This window comes from Lithobates pipiens, unplaced genomic scaffold (assembly GCF_037356315.1).
Source record: "Lithobates pipiens isolate NorthernLeopardFrog02 unplaced genomic scaffold, aLitPip1_a1.2 Scaffold_18, whole genome shotgun sequence".
Lineage (NCBI taxonomy): Eukaryota > Metazoa > Chordata > Amphibia > Anura > Ranidae > Lithobates > Lithobates pipiens.
In genome coordinates, this window is record NW_027507758.1 from 435,554,248 (window position 1) to 435,568,353 (window position 14,106).

The window sequence follows — 14,106 nt, forward strand, 5'->3', positions numbered from 1 at the left end:
TCCTCTTTTGCTCTAAAGTGCCTACCCTGTAGTGTTAGGCTATTTTCTTTATTGGTCAAATGTTCTTTAAAGTCTAAATGCAGTCAAAATAAAAAACACAAAAATCAGCACATGGAATATAACTTACAGTCAATAAGAGATGTCCATTGTGCTGATACTTTTTCTGTGAGGTGAAATCCTCCTCAGTCCATGAAGGTGGCCCCACCTATTGGCAATGGTCACCAGGACAAATTGGGAGAATATATTTCTCTAGTGAGGACACAGACAGCAATAAAAAGTTTTAACCTTCTCTACTCTACCCGAAGCTAAAAAAATGTTTGGCTACAGATTCACTTTAATGAATGATCATAATTTACTTTTACTATCACACAGAAAAATATAATTGCAGTTTTATATTATATACCCTATGGCAGCAGATATGTTTGCACAGAATCATATTTGCACAAAATCCACTTCTTTGTATGCATAGAAGGTCATTGCAGACCTAGATATTACTTTGTACATTTATTGATGACATCACTGTGCAGAGATGAGGGCTGTGGGAGGGACACAGCAGGCCCCACCCACCATAGGCGGCCTGCAGAAGACTACAGGAGGGGGCAGAAACAAGACCAGACACTCTGCACAAGGAGAGAAGCAGCAGTGACTGGTCTCTATTACAAGAAGCTCTATCACAGAGGGAAAGTACAGGAACTGTTTTTCTGCAGGATTACTGCACAGATATGAAAACATATACAAAGAACATAAAGATTCAAGTAGGAATACACAACTCTTGTATTTAGCCAATGTTTGTGTAGCTCAGATTTCAGTTTTAAAGGTGTGGTTACCCATTACAGATAGGTTCCAGTTGAAACTGCAAAGTAAACCTTGAGATACATACTGAAAGCATAGCCTACCTGCTCATTAGTTCATGCAGACTGTTCCACCATAATCCCTTTTGTCTGTGTTCAGGTTATCCTGGAACACACCTGATTGTGACCTCAGGACACCCTCCTGACATAGAAAGCCAGATATACAAAATATCTTTGCTATGAACCATTTCACAGCCACCAGACAAATTCAATATTCCCTCTAAATGTGTTTGGTCTGAGTATAATTGGGGAAGAGAGAAAAGAGGTAGAATTCATGCGGCAGTTTTTGGATGAACTGGAAACTATTTGTCCCTCGGTCGGGACTTTTACTTGCTTCTCTGAATTGCTTTTAAAATGTGAATTATTCACACAATGGGGTTGATTGTGAAAAAGCAAAATCTGGTGTAGCTCTGCATGGTAGCCAATCAGCTTCTAACTTCGGCTTGTTCATTTAACCACTTAAGCCACGGACCATTTGGCTGGCCAAAGACCAGAGAACTTTTTACAATTTGGCACTGCGCTTTAACTGGTAATTGCGCTGTCATGCAATATTGTACCCAAACGAAATTTACTTCCGTTTTTTTCCCGCAAATAGAGCTTTCGTTTGATGGTATTTGATTGCCTCTGCGATTTTAATTTTTTGCAATATAAATGGAAAAAGAGCGAAAATTTTGAAAAAAATTATATTTTCTACTTTTTGTTATAAGAAAAATCCAATAAACTCAACTTTAGTCATACATTTAGGCCAACATGTATTCAGCCACATATCTTTGGTAAAACATTTTCAATAAGTGTATATTTATTGGTTCGTGCAAAAATTATGGCGTCTATAAACTAGGGTACATTTTCTGGAATTTACGCAGTTTTTTGTTTATGACTGCCTACCTCATTTCTTGAGGTGCTAAAATGGCAGGGCTGTACAAACCCCCCCCCCCCCCCAAATAACCCCATTTTAGAAAGTAAACACCCTAAGGAAATTGCCAAGAGGCATGTTGAGCCCATCAAATATTTTATTTTTTTGTCCCAAGTGATTGAATAATGACAAAAAGTTGTCACTAAATGATATATTGCTCACACATGCCATAGTTATATGTGAAATTGCACCCCAAAACACATTTTGCGGCTTCTCCTGAGTACAGGGATACCACATGTGTGAGACTTTTTTTGGAGCCTAGCCGCATACGGGGCCCCGAAAACCAATCACCGCCTTCAGGATTTCTAAGGGCGTAATTTTTTCATTTCACTCCTCACTACCTATCACAGTTTTGAAGGCAATAAAATAACCAAGATGGCACAACCCCCCCCCCCCCCAATGACCCCATTTTGGAAAGTAGACACCCCAAGCTATTTGCTGAGAGGCATGGTAAGTATTTTGCAGCTCTCATTTGTTTTTGAAAATGAATTTTTTCTTTTTTACATTTTCAAAACTTTGTGACAAAAAGCGAGAGCTGCAAAATACTCACCATACCTCTCAGCAAATAGCTTGGGGTATCTACTTTCCAAAATGGGGTCAATGGGGTTTTGTGCCACCAGGGCATTCCACGGCCTCCAAAACTGTGATAGGATTGGAATCAAAAATGTATACCCTTAGAAAGTCTGAAGGCAGTGCTTGGTTTTCGGGGTCCCGTACGTGGTTAGGCTCCCAAACAGTCTCACACATGTGGTATCCCTGTACTCGGGAGAAGCAACAGAATGTATTTTGGGGTGTAATTTCACATATGTCCATGTCATATTTGAGCAATATATCATTTAGTGACAACTTTGTGCAAAAAAATGAAATTGTCTTTTTCCCGCAACTTGTGTCAAAATATAAAATATTCCATGGACTCAACATGCCTCTCAGCAAATAGCTTGGGGTGTCTGCTTTCCAAAATGGGGTCATTTGTGGGGTTTTGAACTGTCCTGGCATTTTATGCACAACATTTAGAAGCTTATATCACACATCACCTACTCTTCTAACCACTTGAAGACAAAACCCTTTCTGACACTTTTTGTAAGAAAATTACTTTGAACCCCCAAACATTATATATTTGTTTAAAGCAAAGGTCCTACGAATTAAAATGGTGGGCATTTAATTTTTTTTCACATAGTATTTGCGCAGTGATTTTTCAAATGCATTGTTTTCACTAAAACACACTATATTGTCAAAATCTTTGATGAAATATAAAAGATGATCTTAGACCAAGTACATGGATACCAAACATGACATGCTTTAAAATTTTGCACAAATGTGCAGTGGCGACAAACGACATAATTTTTAAAAGCCTTTAAATGCCTTTACAGGTTACTACTTTAGATTTACAGAGAAGGTCTACTGCTAAAATTACTGCCCTCGACCTGACCTTCGTGTGATACCTCACATGCATGGTGCAACTGCTGTTTACATATGACACCAGACCGACTCTTGTGTTCGCCTTTGCGCGAGAGCAGGGGGGGGGACAGGGGTGCTTTTTTTTTAATTATTATTTATTTCGCTTTATTTTATTTTTAAACTGTTCCTTTCATTTATATATTTTTTTATTATCTCAGGGAATGTAAATATCCACTATGACAGCAATAGGTAGTGACAGGTACTTTTTTTTGGTCTACTCTTTTTTTGGTCTACTCTTTTTTTGATCTACTCTTTTTTTTTGGTCTACTCTTTTTTTGGTCTATTAGACCCTAGATCTCTCCTCTGCCCTCAAAGCATCTGACCACACCAAGATCAGTTTGATAAAATGCTTTCCCAACTTCACAATGGTGCTGTTTATATCCGGCGAAATCTAAGTCATGAAATGCTCGTAGCTTCTGGTTTCTTAGGCCATAGAGATGATTGGAGCCATTCTGGTCTCTGATCAGCTCTATGGTCAGCTTTTACATGAAAGCCGACCATTGGCTGAAAAGAATGATACCATTGGGCATATATTGTAATCTTTTTTTTATGCAGCCTGTGGGCTGAACGAAGAAAAGAGATTGATCGGTGGGTATGCCCACCATTAGAATACCTCCCTTCAGCCACCCACTTCTAATAATGGGCATATATGCACCATTTTGTTTTTAACTGTGGTTGTGAAATCACCTCCTACAGCGCTGGAGTCACAGCTTTATGTATTGTGGAAGCAAATGCTGTTGCTGTCAAGATAAATAAATCAATGCTGCAGCTGAATGGCCTAAAAATATAGGCCGAAGCACGGGGGCATCCGCCCCAAAAGTTAGGAGCAAATCGCTCCTCCACCCCTGCTGCCCCCCTGCTTCGGCATATATGCTCTTTTTTTTAACTGTGGTGGTGAAATCACCTCCGACAGCGCTGGAGTCACGGCTTTATGTATCGTGGGAGCAAATGCTGTTGCTGTCAAGATAAATAAATCCATGCTGCCTAAGACAGGAATCTACAAGCCGCTGGGGAAAGCCCTGGCGATTAGGTCGCATGGTGCCACATGCTCCTATCTGATGATCAAACAAGTGACTAAAAAGTGTCACGCTTGTGTAATAATTGTCCACGTACAAGTGGTACCCCTTTCCAAATAAGGGTGACACCAAGTACCACACACTCTTGCCAGTGCTTCCTATGTAGTCAGGGCAGTTTGTCGGCTCTACTTGACTATCTCTTCCCTCGTAAACCATAAAACTACATGTACAGCCTGTGGCCCTGTCACAGAGGTTATACATCTTGACCCCGTATCTGGCATGCTTGCCGGGAAGATAATGTTTGAATGAAAAGCAGCCAGAAAACTTAATCAGGGACTCATCAATGCAGACAACTTGATGGGGAGTAAACAAGTCTGCAAAACGTTGGTTGAAGTGGTTTACGAGGGGCTGAATTACTGCCGATCGTATCAAGGGTCTCCACAAGGACAACAGAGTTCATTGTTGTTGAAGTGCATGAACCGCAAGATCTGCTCGTATAGTGCCCTGGCCATGGAAGCAGAGAACATGGGCATATGGTAAATTGGGTCAGTGGGCCAATATGACCGCAACTTACTCAATTTAACTATGACAATGTCAAGGGATAGGCCCAAAAAGGTCTTAAATTCAGAAATCATAATTGGTTTCCAATCTCTGGCAAGGGAGGACTGGGGATTAGTGGTGATGTATTGACCAGCATACAAATTGCTTTGGCCCACAATAGATCTATAGAGATCTTCGGTGAAAAACAGCGAATAAAAATCAAGTGACATAAAATCAACTGTTTCCACCTGAATGCCAGGCTGGCTAGTGAATGGGGGAAGTACGGGTGCTGCAGCTGTGGTGGGCTCCGAATTAGGATTCTGCAGGAAGGACACTATGGGCTCGATGGGCCTATCTTTGTCTTCTTGGTGGCAGTGGAACACTACTTGTGCTTGCCACTTCGCCAGCTTGAACTGCACTTATGGGACTCGCCACATCACCACGTGTTACTGCAATGCTGGTTTGACTACAACCAGGGTGTACTAGGCCGCTGGTGCTTGCCAGTTCACCAGAAGGAATAGCGGCGCTAGTACTTCTCTGCTCCATACAAGAGCCCTGCGGTTGTTGCACCTCAACAGCAGAAGAAGATCGGGGTCTGTTACGCCTGACCTTGGCAAGGACCACAACTCCGTCGTCAGAGCTATCTGTCATGGAGCCGCTGTCATCTACAGGGTCGTATTCTGAGCCTGAATCTGACAGATGAGTGACTTCCTCTTCACTATCTGTCATGCTCAGAAATGTGTAGGCCTCTTCACTAGTGTACCTTCAATTTGCCATTTTGGGCTCTAAATTTACTGGTACAACTAGTGAGACTCACAGGTAAAAAATCACCTGACTGTCAGCGACTGTATCAAAACGCTACCAAAAAAACTGTTAGCGATCGCAGGGATCAGGCCTGACTCTGCGAACGCTGCAGTTATGCGTTTAGTGTTTTGTAAGTGACAGTGATCGATCGATACTGCACTTGGGTGGGCTGGGCTGGGCCGGGAGGAGGGGCAAAACGCAGGTATTAGCAGGTATCTGGGCTGATCCCGCTAGCACTGTGTTTTTGGGAATTCTAAACTGCTGGGGACACTAGTATAGATCTGATCAGATCAAATATCTATCCGTTCAGACACTATACCACTAAGGGAGGTGTATGCTGTGTGTGTGGGTGTTAGCGGTACTGGCACTAACATGATGCTGCCTGGGGCGACACAGACCCTATCTGACCCTAAAACCTAACTTGCATCACCTGCCGGGCGATCAGGGGGTTAAACCTTTATTAAGTAATGAACGTTGGGTGCTCTGACACTATAAAAAACAAACTAACTAACCAGCATCACCTGTAACAGTTATACGATAATCACTGGTGAAAGGGTTAACTAGGGGGCAATCAGGGGGTTAAAACCTTTACTAGGTAGTATATGGGGGTACCTGATGCTATAAAAAGCTGACGCAGTATCTAAATACTTTCCTGGCTAAATAGCGTCACCTGTGTCACTAATACGGCAATCAGAAAAAAGATTGCTTAGTGACACTGGGGACGGGGTGATCAAGGGGTTAAACCTTTATTAGGGGGGGTTAAGGGGTACCCTAGACCTAAAGGGGCCTACCACTAACTGCCCTAACACTTATAACAGTCACAAATTACACCAATGCAGTAATCAGTAAAACAAAACAAAAACACTGCTATTGGTGTCACTGTGACAGGGGGTTGATCGGGGGGTGATTTGTGTGCCTGCGTGTTCTACTGTATGTGTAGTGTTGGTCCAAACTCACTTGGATGTCTTTTCTCCTCAGAAGCCGCAACGAAAAGGCTTCACGAGGAGTGATGACATCACTTCCTCTGCTTCTGTTTACATTTCAGAAGCACAGGAAGCATTCCATTCGCCAGAAGCGATCGCGAGGGGGTAGCCATGAATCAGTGGCCTCCCCCTCAGCATGGATCGCTCCTGAAGCTCCGACCGACGCAGGCATGGGGGGGGGGGGGCTCATCTGCTGGGAGGTAGGGACATACAGGGGGCAAACAGAAGACAAAAACAGCGCCAACCTAAGTGCAGTATTGCAAACCACAAGTATTTATTCACAAAGTAATACGCTCACTCTCTGTTGGAGTAAATCAGGCACATCACGTTTACACGGAAGGGAAGTTTTAGGGTACATCACAGGGCTCCCAGGGAGAAGCGGTCCTCTTAGGCTGTGGCGTCTCGTCCGGTGGCGCCGGTGGTTCCCAGCGTCTCTGGCTCGATATCGCAGCGTCACGGAGGTCAGCTGATGGGTTGTTCAGGGTCACACTGTGATGATGTCATTGCGCATGTGTTCGGAGCATGCGTGTTCCTTCATCAGGCATAATCAGGGACGTACAGGGGGCCTGTCCACTGGGAGGTAGGGACGTACAGGTACGCCCATATGCCTGCCCGTGCCATTCTGCCGACGTACATCGGCGTGCGGCGGTCGGCAACTGGTTAAGCTTTGACAAAAAACCCAGAAGCTGATTGGTTTTTATGCAGAGCTGCATCAGATTTTGCACTCTCCAGTTTTAGTAAATTAACATGACAATGTGGCTTATCGTTAAATGATTCAGTATAACAGTTCCCAGGTTATTTAGCATATAATGTATTATTTACTAAACTTCAGGCTTTTATATTGAGTTTAATTTCACAGACAACCTGTTAGTCCCCCTGGGTTTCCATAAAGCAGAGGATAAGAAGCTCTAGCTTCAAACTTCTGGTAATATATTTTGTAATCTGATGAATTTATCATTCTGTTTCTCAGGAGACAAATCTGGATGTGACTTCCAACAAAAGTGAAAAATGAGCTCCCGGAATTTGGAGAGGAATCGGCCCCTGCAATACTGCAGACACTTCTTGGCAGACAATGGAGCATTTCATGGTAAAGCCTGTCTATTCTTATCTCTGCTTACGGGGAACAAAACCTGTTTCATTGTTTCTGTTTGTACTCAGAGCACTATAACACAGCGGTCATTGCAAATGTCTTGTATAGAAGTAGTACCCTTAAAATTTGATCGAACTGTGCTATGGTAGCCAGTCGTGCTTTTCCTAATGAAAGGGTCGGTCCACCCAGTCCCTGAGATCTACCTGGCATAGGCCCCATACACACTATTAGATTTTCTGCAGATTTCTGTCTTCAGATTTACCAAAACCATGTAGTGCAAGGGTCTGCCTGATTGCATACAAATTGAAACTCCTAAGGTTTGACCTCATATTATATGGTTTTGGTAAATCTGAAGACAAAAATCTTCAGAAAATAGTGTGTATGGGGTCTTAATGTACCTGGAAGCTTTTGCACGTTCTTCTACCTACTTTTGGATGAAATAGATAAAAATTTAGAAAGTGAAATCTTCTTATAATGGTTGCAGCAGGACTGCAGACCCAAGACTTAAAGGGTAACTCCACTTTCCTGGGAAAAAATAGCAAAAAAAAAATAGCATATTAATTTGTGACACAATTCATATTGTAACTGAATGTTATTAAAAATTACCTTTCCTTTTCAATCTGCAGCTCTGTTATTTTCTTGAAAATGCAATGCAATATGGCTACCTGGAGGCATTCTGTACATTCAGAATGCCCCCAAGAACACCATTTCCTGCTTGTGTGATTAGCTCACTGATTTTCCCAGAAGTCTGCACTAAGATACAAGTCAGGTTTCAGGCATCCCCTGCAACAAAAATGTCATTTTTGGTGAGATACTCCCAATAGGCAGTTGCATCTAAAGGGATGCTGACCCTGCAGTTTTCCTCATTAGAGACCTGCAGGTGAATCAGCTGGTTTAAAATTATGAAACCACTTCTAGTAGATTCACTGAGCACATTGGCACAGAGAAACAAACCCTGATTTCTTAAGAATAACAAAAGGTAGGAATCTGCAACAAAGTTTGTTAAAATCCTAGTAATGTACATAGATCACCCAGAGGGGAAGGTTTTTTTCTTAACAAAAGTGGAGTTACTCTTTAATGTCCAAAGATCTCACTAATAGAGCCCCAGATACATAAGAAACTCTCCAGTGTCTAGAGAAAGAAAAATAAATATCACTTTTGCATGGGCTGACCCTTAAAGTCAATTTTTGTATCATGTGTTATATTAACCACTTACAGACCGGACCATTTTGCTGGTCAAAGACCAGACCACTTTTTGTAATTCGGCACTGCGTCGCTTTAACTGACAATTGCGCGGTCGTGCGACAATGGCAGGGCGGCATTGAAGATTAGGCGTACCTGTATGCCAATATGCCTGCCCCTGCCATTCTGCCGACGTACATTGGCGTGTGCTGGTCGGGAACCTGTTAAAGTTTATATTTTTGTAATTATTTCTTATACCTTTCTGGTATAGGAAATGTTTCTCATGTGTTTGACCTTTTAAAGTGGTTGTAAACCCTTTAAAAAAAAAACAAAAAAAACCCTGCAAGACAAAGGCATAATGAGCTAGTATGCATAGCATACTAGCTCAATATGAATTACTTACCTGAGATCAAAGCCCCCCGCAACGGTCCTCGTTCACCGCTTTGATGGCTGACATCTCTCCGGGGGAGGGGGTTACTTCTGGATATCGTGGCTCCGGTGCTGTGAATGGCTGGACCTGCAATGATATCACTCCCGCGCATGCGCGTGGTAACAGCACACTCACTGAAGCAATAGCACATACGTGCCATTGCTTCAGTTTGTGTCAGTGCGCATGTGTCAATGATGTCGGCACATGCAAACACGCAGGTTTAGGAGATATCCTGGGTAGCTACAGGTAAGCCTAATTATAGTCTTGCCTGTAGTAAAAAGTGGTTGTAAAGGGTTTACAGCCACTTTAAGTGCAACTATAACCAACATTTTTTTTTGTTTTAGATTAGAAGGAGAAAAGATTAGAACCCATGTCAGGTTTCATTGCTCTGCTGGGCTCCATTAGAAAGATTTGACCCCACTTTTCTATTCTGGGAAAAACCTTTTACCAGACAGGAATTTAGGGAAAATCTTCATCAGTAAGGCCCCATTACAGGTTGCCAGTAGCGATTTAAAAAGTGCAATTCATACACAGAAATGCTTGTCGCACATAGGGAAGTCCATTCACTTAAATGGACTGCTCTATGCATATTTGTTGCACCAAAGAAGCTCAGGAACCAAATTTTGGCCCTGAGACAGGCGCAGTTTTACACACACAGTTGCCCCCATTCTTGGTGGCACATATGAGGTGCCACTTAGGATGACTCACTGTGACGTGTTATATTGCTTTTGGCTCTGTGCAAAGTAGAGGTGATAATATAGCCCTGCATCCCAGAACATGGGGTGCAGGCTTATCCTGATACTAATCCAGAAGGATAGTAAATGTAAAGCGGAAAGGATCACTGCTACTCCTGACCAACCCAGATGAACAAATGATAAGGAGCGGCCTCAGTCTACATGTCTCTACCATATCACACCCTGATGGATTTTGCAAAGGGGCAAAATAGGGGCAAAATGTATCAGGTTGTATGGTGTGAGGGAGACATATAGGCTGAGGCTGATATATTGAAGATGAATAGCACCGAAATGCTATTTGGAAGTGCTATTTGGAACTGCAGACAGAATCGCAGAAATTCTGCCTACGATTCCAAGTCACCTATATGTGAACAGGGCCTAAAACTGACAATAATAAATTGACAAGAGTTCTAACTTTCCCCTATTTAAAGTGACACTAAAGTTATATGTATATTTTTTTAAATAACAAACATGTCATACTTACCTCCACTGTGCAGCTCATTTTGCCACAAACCTCTTCTTCTGGGGTCCCCCAGTGGCTCTCTTGGCTCGTCCCTGCTTCACATAACCCCCTGGGAGAAGCGCTCTCCCGGGGGGGGCGATCCCGAGTCCAGCATTCAGCGTCCATAGATGCCGAATACAGGACTCGGCTCCGCCCCCACCGGCGGCCACGTCATTTGATTTGATTGACAGCAATGGGAGCCAATGGCTGCTCTTCTATCAATCTATCCACTCAACAGCTGAGAACCCCGGGCAGAGAGACAGCATGACAGGGGTCAAGTAAGTAAAACGGGGGGGTTGGAGGCCGGTCACTGACAGGTGTTTTTTCACCTTAGGATGAATTAAGGTGAAAAAACACTTACCTTTTAACTTAACATTTTTTTTTTACTTGTTTTCTGTGTTGCTCTTTTGAGCATTTATAGGTTCATATCTGTAAATAGTTTTCTGTGTTCAGAGGCAGCTCCTCAGGATAGAGCAACACTGTGTGCTATGGATGCATACAAACTGGTTAGCTGTGGCCAGTTTGTGTGCAGCTCGGACTCTGCAGTAACGCCAACCCTGTATGCACAATCGTTGTATCCAGGTTTGAATGGAGGCTCTATTTGCACATAACTTCTTTGATGAGTGGTTACATATCACGGCAGCAGCGCCAGCGTTGATTTGAGCAGAGTACAAATTTGACAGCTGTTGCCGGTCGCATACAATGCATGTAGGCAGCTTTTATAATCTACTAATTCTGGCAGTTGCCATTCAGCTGTGTGAATGTGGCCTAAGGGGAAATCACTGCAATGGAACCCTGGAGAGAGCAGTACAACCCATTGTAATCTGTCTCCAATTTATTAAAAACAAAAAAACAAAAAAAACAAAGCTTTGTTTAAACTTTAATGTCATTTTCGAAGTGGAGACGTGGATACATTTCAGTTCCTTGGGCGTGTGCTGGTGTGTGTTGTGCGCCCATGTTGTAATGTGTGAACCTACACTGCACAGTTTTCATGTCTTTTCTTTTTTTAACTTTATTGAAAGTTGACAAAAACACTTCATTCCACTATGCACAACAGCAGATTGTGAGGTGTTGATTGTTGTATAGCATAAAATTGTGGACATGCTGCATTTTTATACAATGCACACCAACCCATTCTTGTATGGTGTGAAGTGTGCACATAGGGAACAATTTGCTCAGTGTCCTTGGATAGAGCCTGCGTAGAACCATCTGAACGCACCGTGTGGCTGAGTCTTTATTTGTGTAATGCTATACTATAAGCAGTTGATCATAACAGATACATTGGACCCATTAATGTGTATCATACTTATCTCCTGTTTGCTGCTTTTAAGATAAAGGAAGTTGTGTCACAAGAAACAATCAATAAATGAGTAGATACAGCAGTTTCTCTAGACACATTTATAACCTGGTTTGCATGTAATTATTAACTTCTAAGGTAAATATAAGAATATAAGCTGTCAGTAAAATAACAAAGCATATTCATACATGGGTGTAAAGCTGGCCATAGACATTAGTGAACAGTGGAATAAGTATAAACTTTAACAGAGTTATTCTAATACGGTGTACACCAAATGATAAGTGATCCAATATAGTCCATGGGTAATATAGTGGTAAATCTTCTTAGTCCATATAACCACCTTCCACCACCTTGGAGTGTGTAATCCCATAGAAAGACCCGCCACCACAATGAATGAAGTGCTTGCTTACCAGCTCTCATAGACCTCCTATCACGGTCAGTCAATATCTCTTGTGGCTATAAACTCAGCCAGGCCCTTTAAGTATCGTCTGACAGTCCTCTTGCGGCATGGAAATCAGTCATCCAGACAATATGGTCATTGGTAGTACCCAAAAATATAGAAGGCTCCACATAGCATAAGATCCTTAAAAAAACTTAATTTACAAACCATAAATTGCACTTACATCAAGGAAATCCAAACATTGCAGCTTAAAATCAGTATGCCAGCTGGCAAAGTATAAAGTACCCGTTCCTCCAGGACTCTGTGATCGCAGTGACATCAGCACCTAACTCCACCCTAAGCGTTTCCTCATACATTGTCCATGGGACAAGTATGTATGATCCAATCCTCTCACGATGTTTTCTGGGCCAGTTTTATATCTAAACAAAATACACTTTTTAAATGAGTCCTCCTGTTTGTGTCAAATGGGGGAGGGGGGGGGGGGAGCTTCATTCAGACAGTCTGAGGTTTGGGTAAATCTATAGCAGTCAGTTAAGCCTTAGTAATCTGCCCAATTGCGTTGCTCCCTAAGAATAAAAGCTGTTGGTGTGCTGGCCAATTGATGCCGGATCATTTCCTGATCCAACCTAAAGAGGCCAGATCAGGAAACTATCATCTAATGTCTATTCAAATGGTAATTAATGTAACACTTTGATTTGGTATCGGGAACCATAGGATTCACTTTTGGACATTTAGTACCATTCAGATTGAGTTGCAGAATCCCACTGGTTATGGTACACAGAAATTATTTGCTCAGTTGTCATCAGCAGTTGGACACATGTAGATTTTGTCATGGGACTTTGTTTTTTTGTGTAGCTTCTTGCACAGGATACTATAATTATATTGCAGAAAAGGTACTTTTAGTGTTAACAGGTTTTTGTCAGGGATTAAGGGAGCTACGAATCAAGGATTGAGGGAGTTATGGTTACTTAAGTGTTAAGGTGGACGATATGTATTATGGGCTCCGCTTAGAGTTGGTTAAGTAATAAGAGTTCACTTTAGGGATGGAGCCAAGTGTTAGGGCGAGAGCTTAGGGTTTGAGTGAGGATTTGGTTTTACGGTCAGGTTAAGTGTTTTTACATTTTATGTATTAAATGCTTTGGCATAGGTTAATCAATGTGTTAGAGGGGGAAATTAAAGGAATCTTTTGGGAAATTGAAATGTCCACCTTCTGTTCTCTGCTAGACGCACATATATTCATTGAAAAAAAACAGGGCCGCCACAAGAAAGACCAGCCAAAACATCCACCAAACAATGCAACCATGATGCCTCCAAAGCCTTGCCTGGTCCAACACAAAGCCAACAAACAAAGCAAATCTACGCAACTGTGCCAAGAATCAGAAGGTTCTGAAAAGCTGCCTCACACAACAAGTGCTTAACCACAAGCCTATAAGGCATATACGTAATTTCCTTTACTTACCCTATACCACTACTCTGATCTCCACTGCTACTCCTGCAAAGTCACCTATAATTGTTAATAATACCTTAGCAATAAGCAGCTATAGGCCAAGTGATAGGGTGAGGCTCTTAACTCTTGCAACCCTTAGCCCCTGTACACACGGTCGGAGATTTCCACAACCAAATCCGTCGGATTTTGTCCGTCAGATTTAGTCTGACGGATTGTGTCCAAAACTGTTGCATACACACGGTCGGACTAAGTTGTCGAAAAATCTGATCTTTCAGAACGTGATGACGTAATTTAGTTACAATGGGACTAGATTCAGGCTAGTAGCCAATAGCTTTGATGTAGGAATTTGATCTGAGCATGCGTGGCACTTGGTCCGATCAAAATTCTCTACACATGATCAGATTACGTCCGACCGGCCCAGTTGGTCGGGAAATATTTCCAACATGTTGGAAAATTGGG

At 42.3% G+C, this 14,106-nt stretch overlaps 1 protein-coding gene across 1 annotated transcript in view; it reads left to right on the top strand.

The window, feature by feature from the left end:
* PLCH1 (phospholipase C eta 1) overlaps positions 1–14,106 on the top strand; it is a 400,513-nt gene that overhangs the window by 49,277 nt on the left and 337,130 nt on the right. Inside the window, exon 2 of the mRNA XM_077488115.1 lies at positions 7,536–7,652. Coding sequence (XP_077344241.1) covers positions 7,574–7,652 — 79 coding nt within the window. The 5' untranslated portion in view covers positions 7,536–7,573. The remainder of the gene's footprint in view (positions 1–7,535; positions 7,653–14,106) is intronic.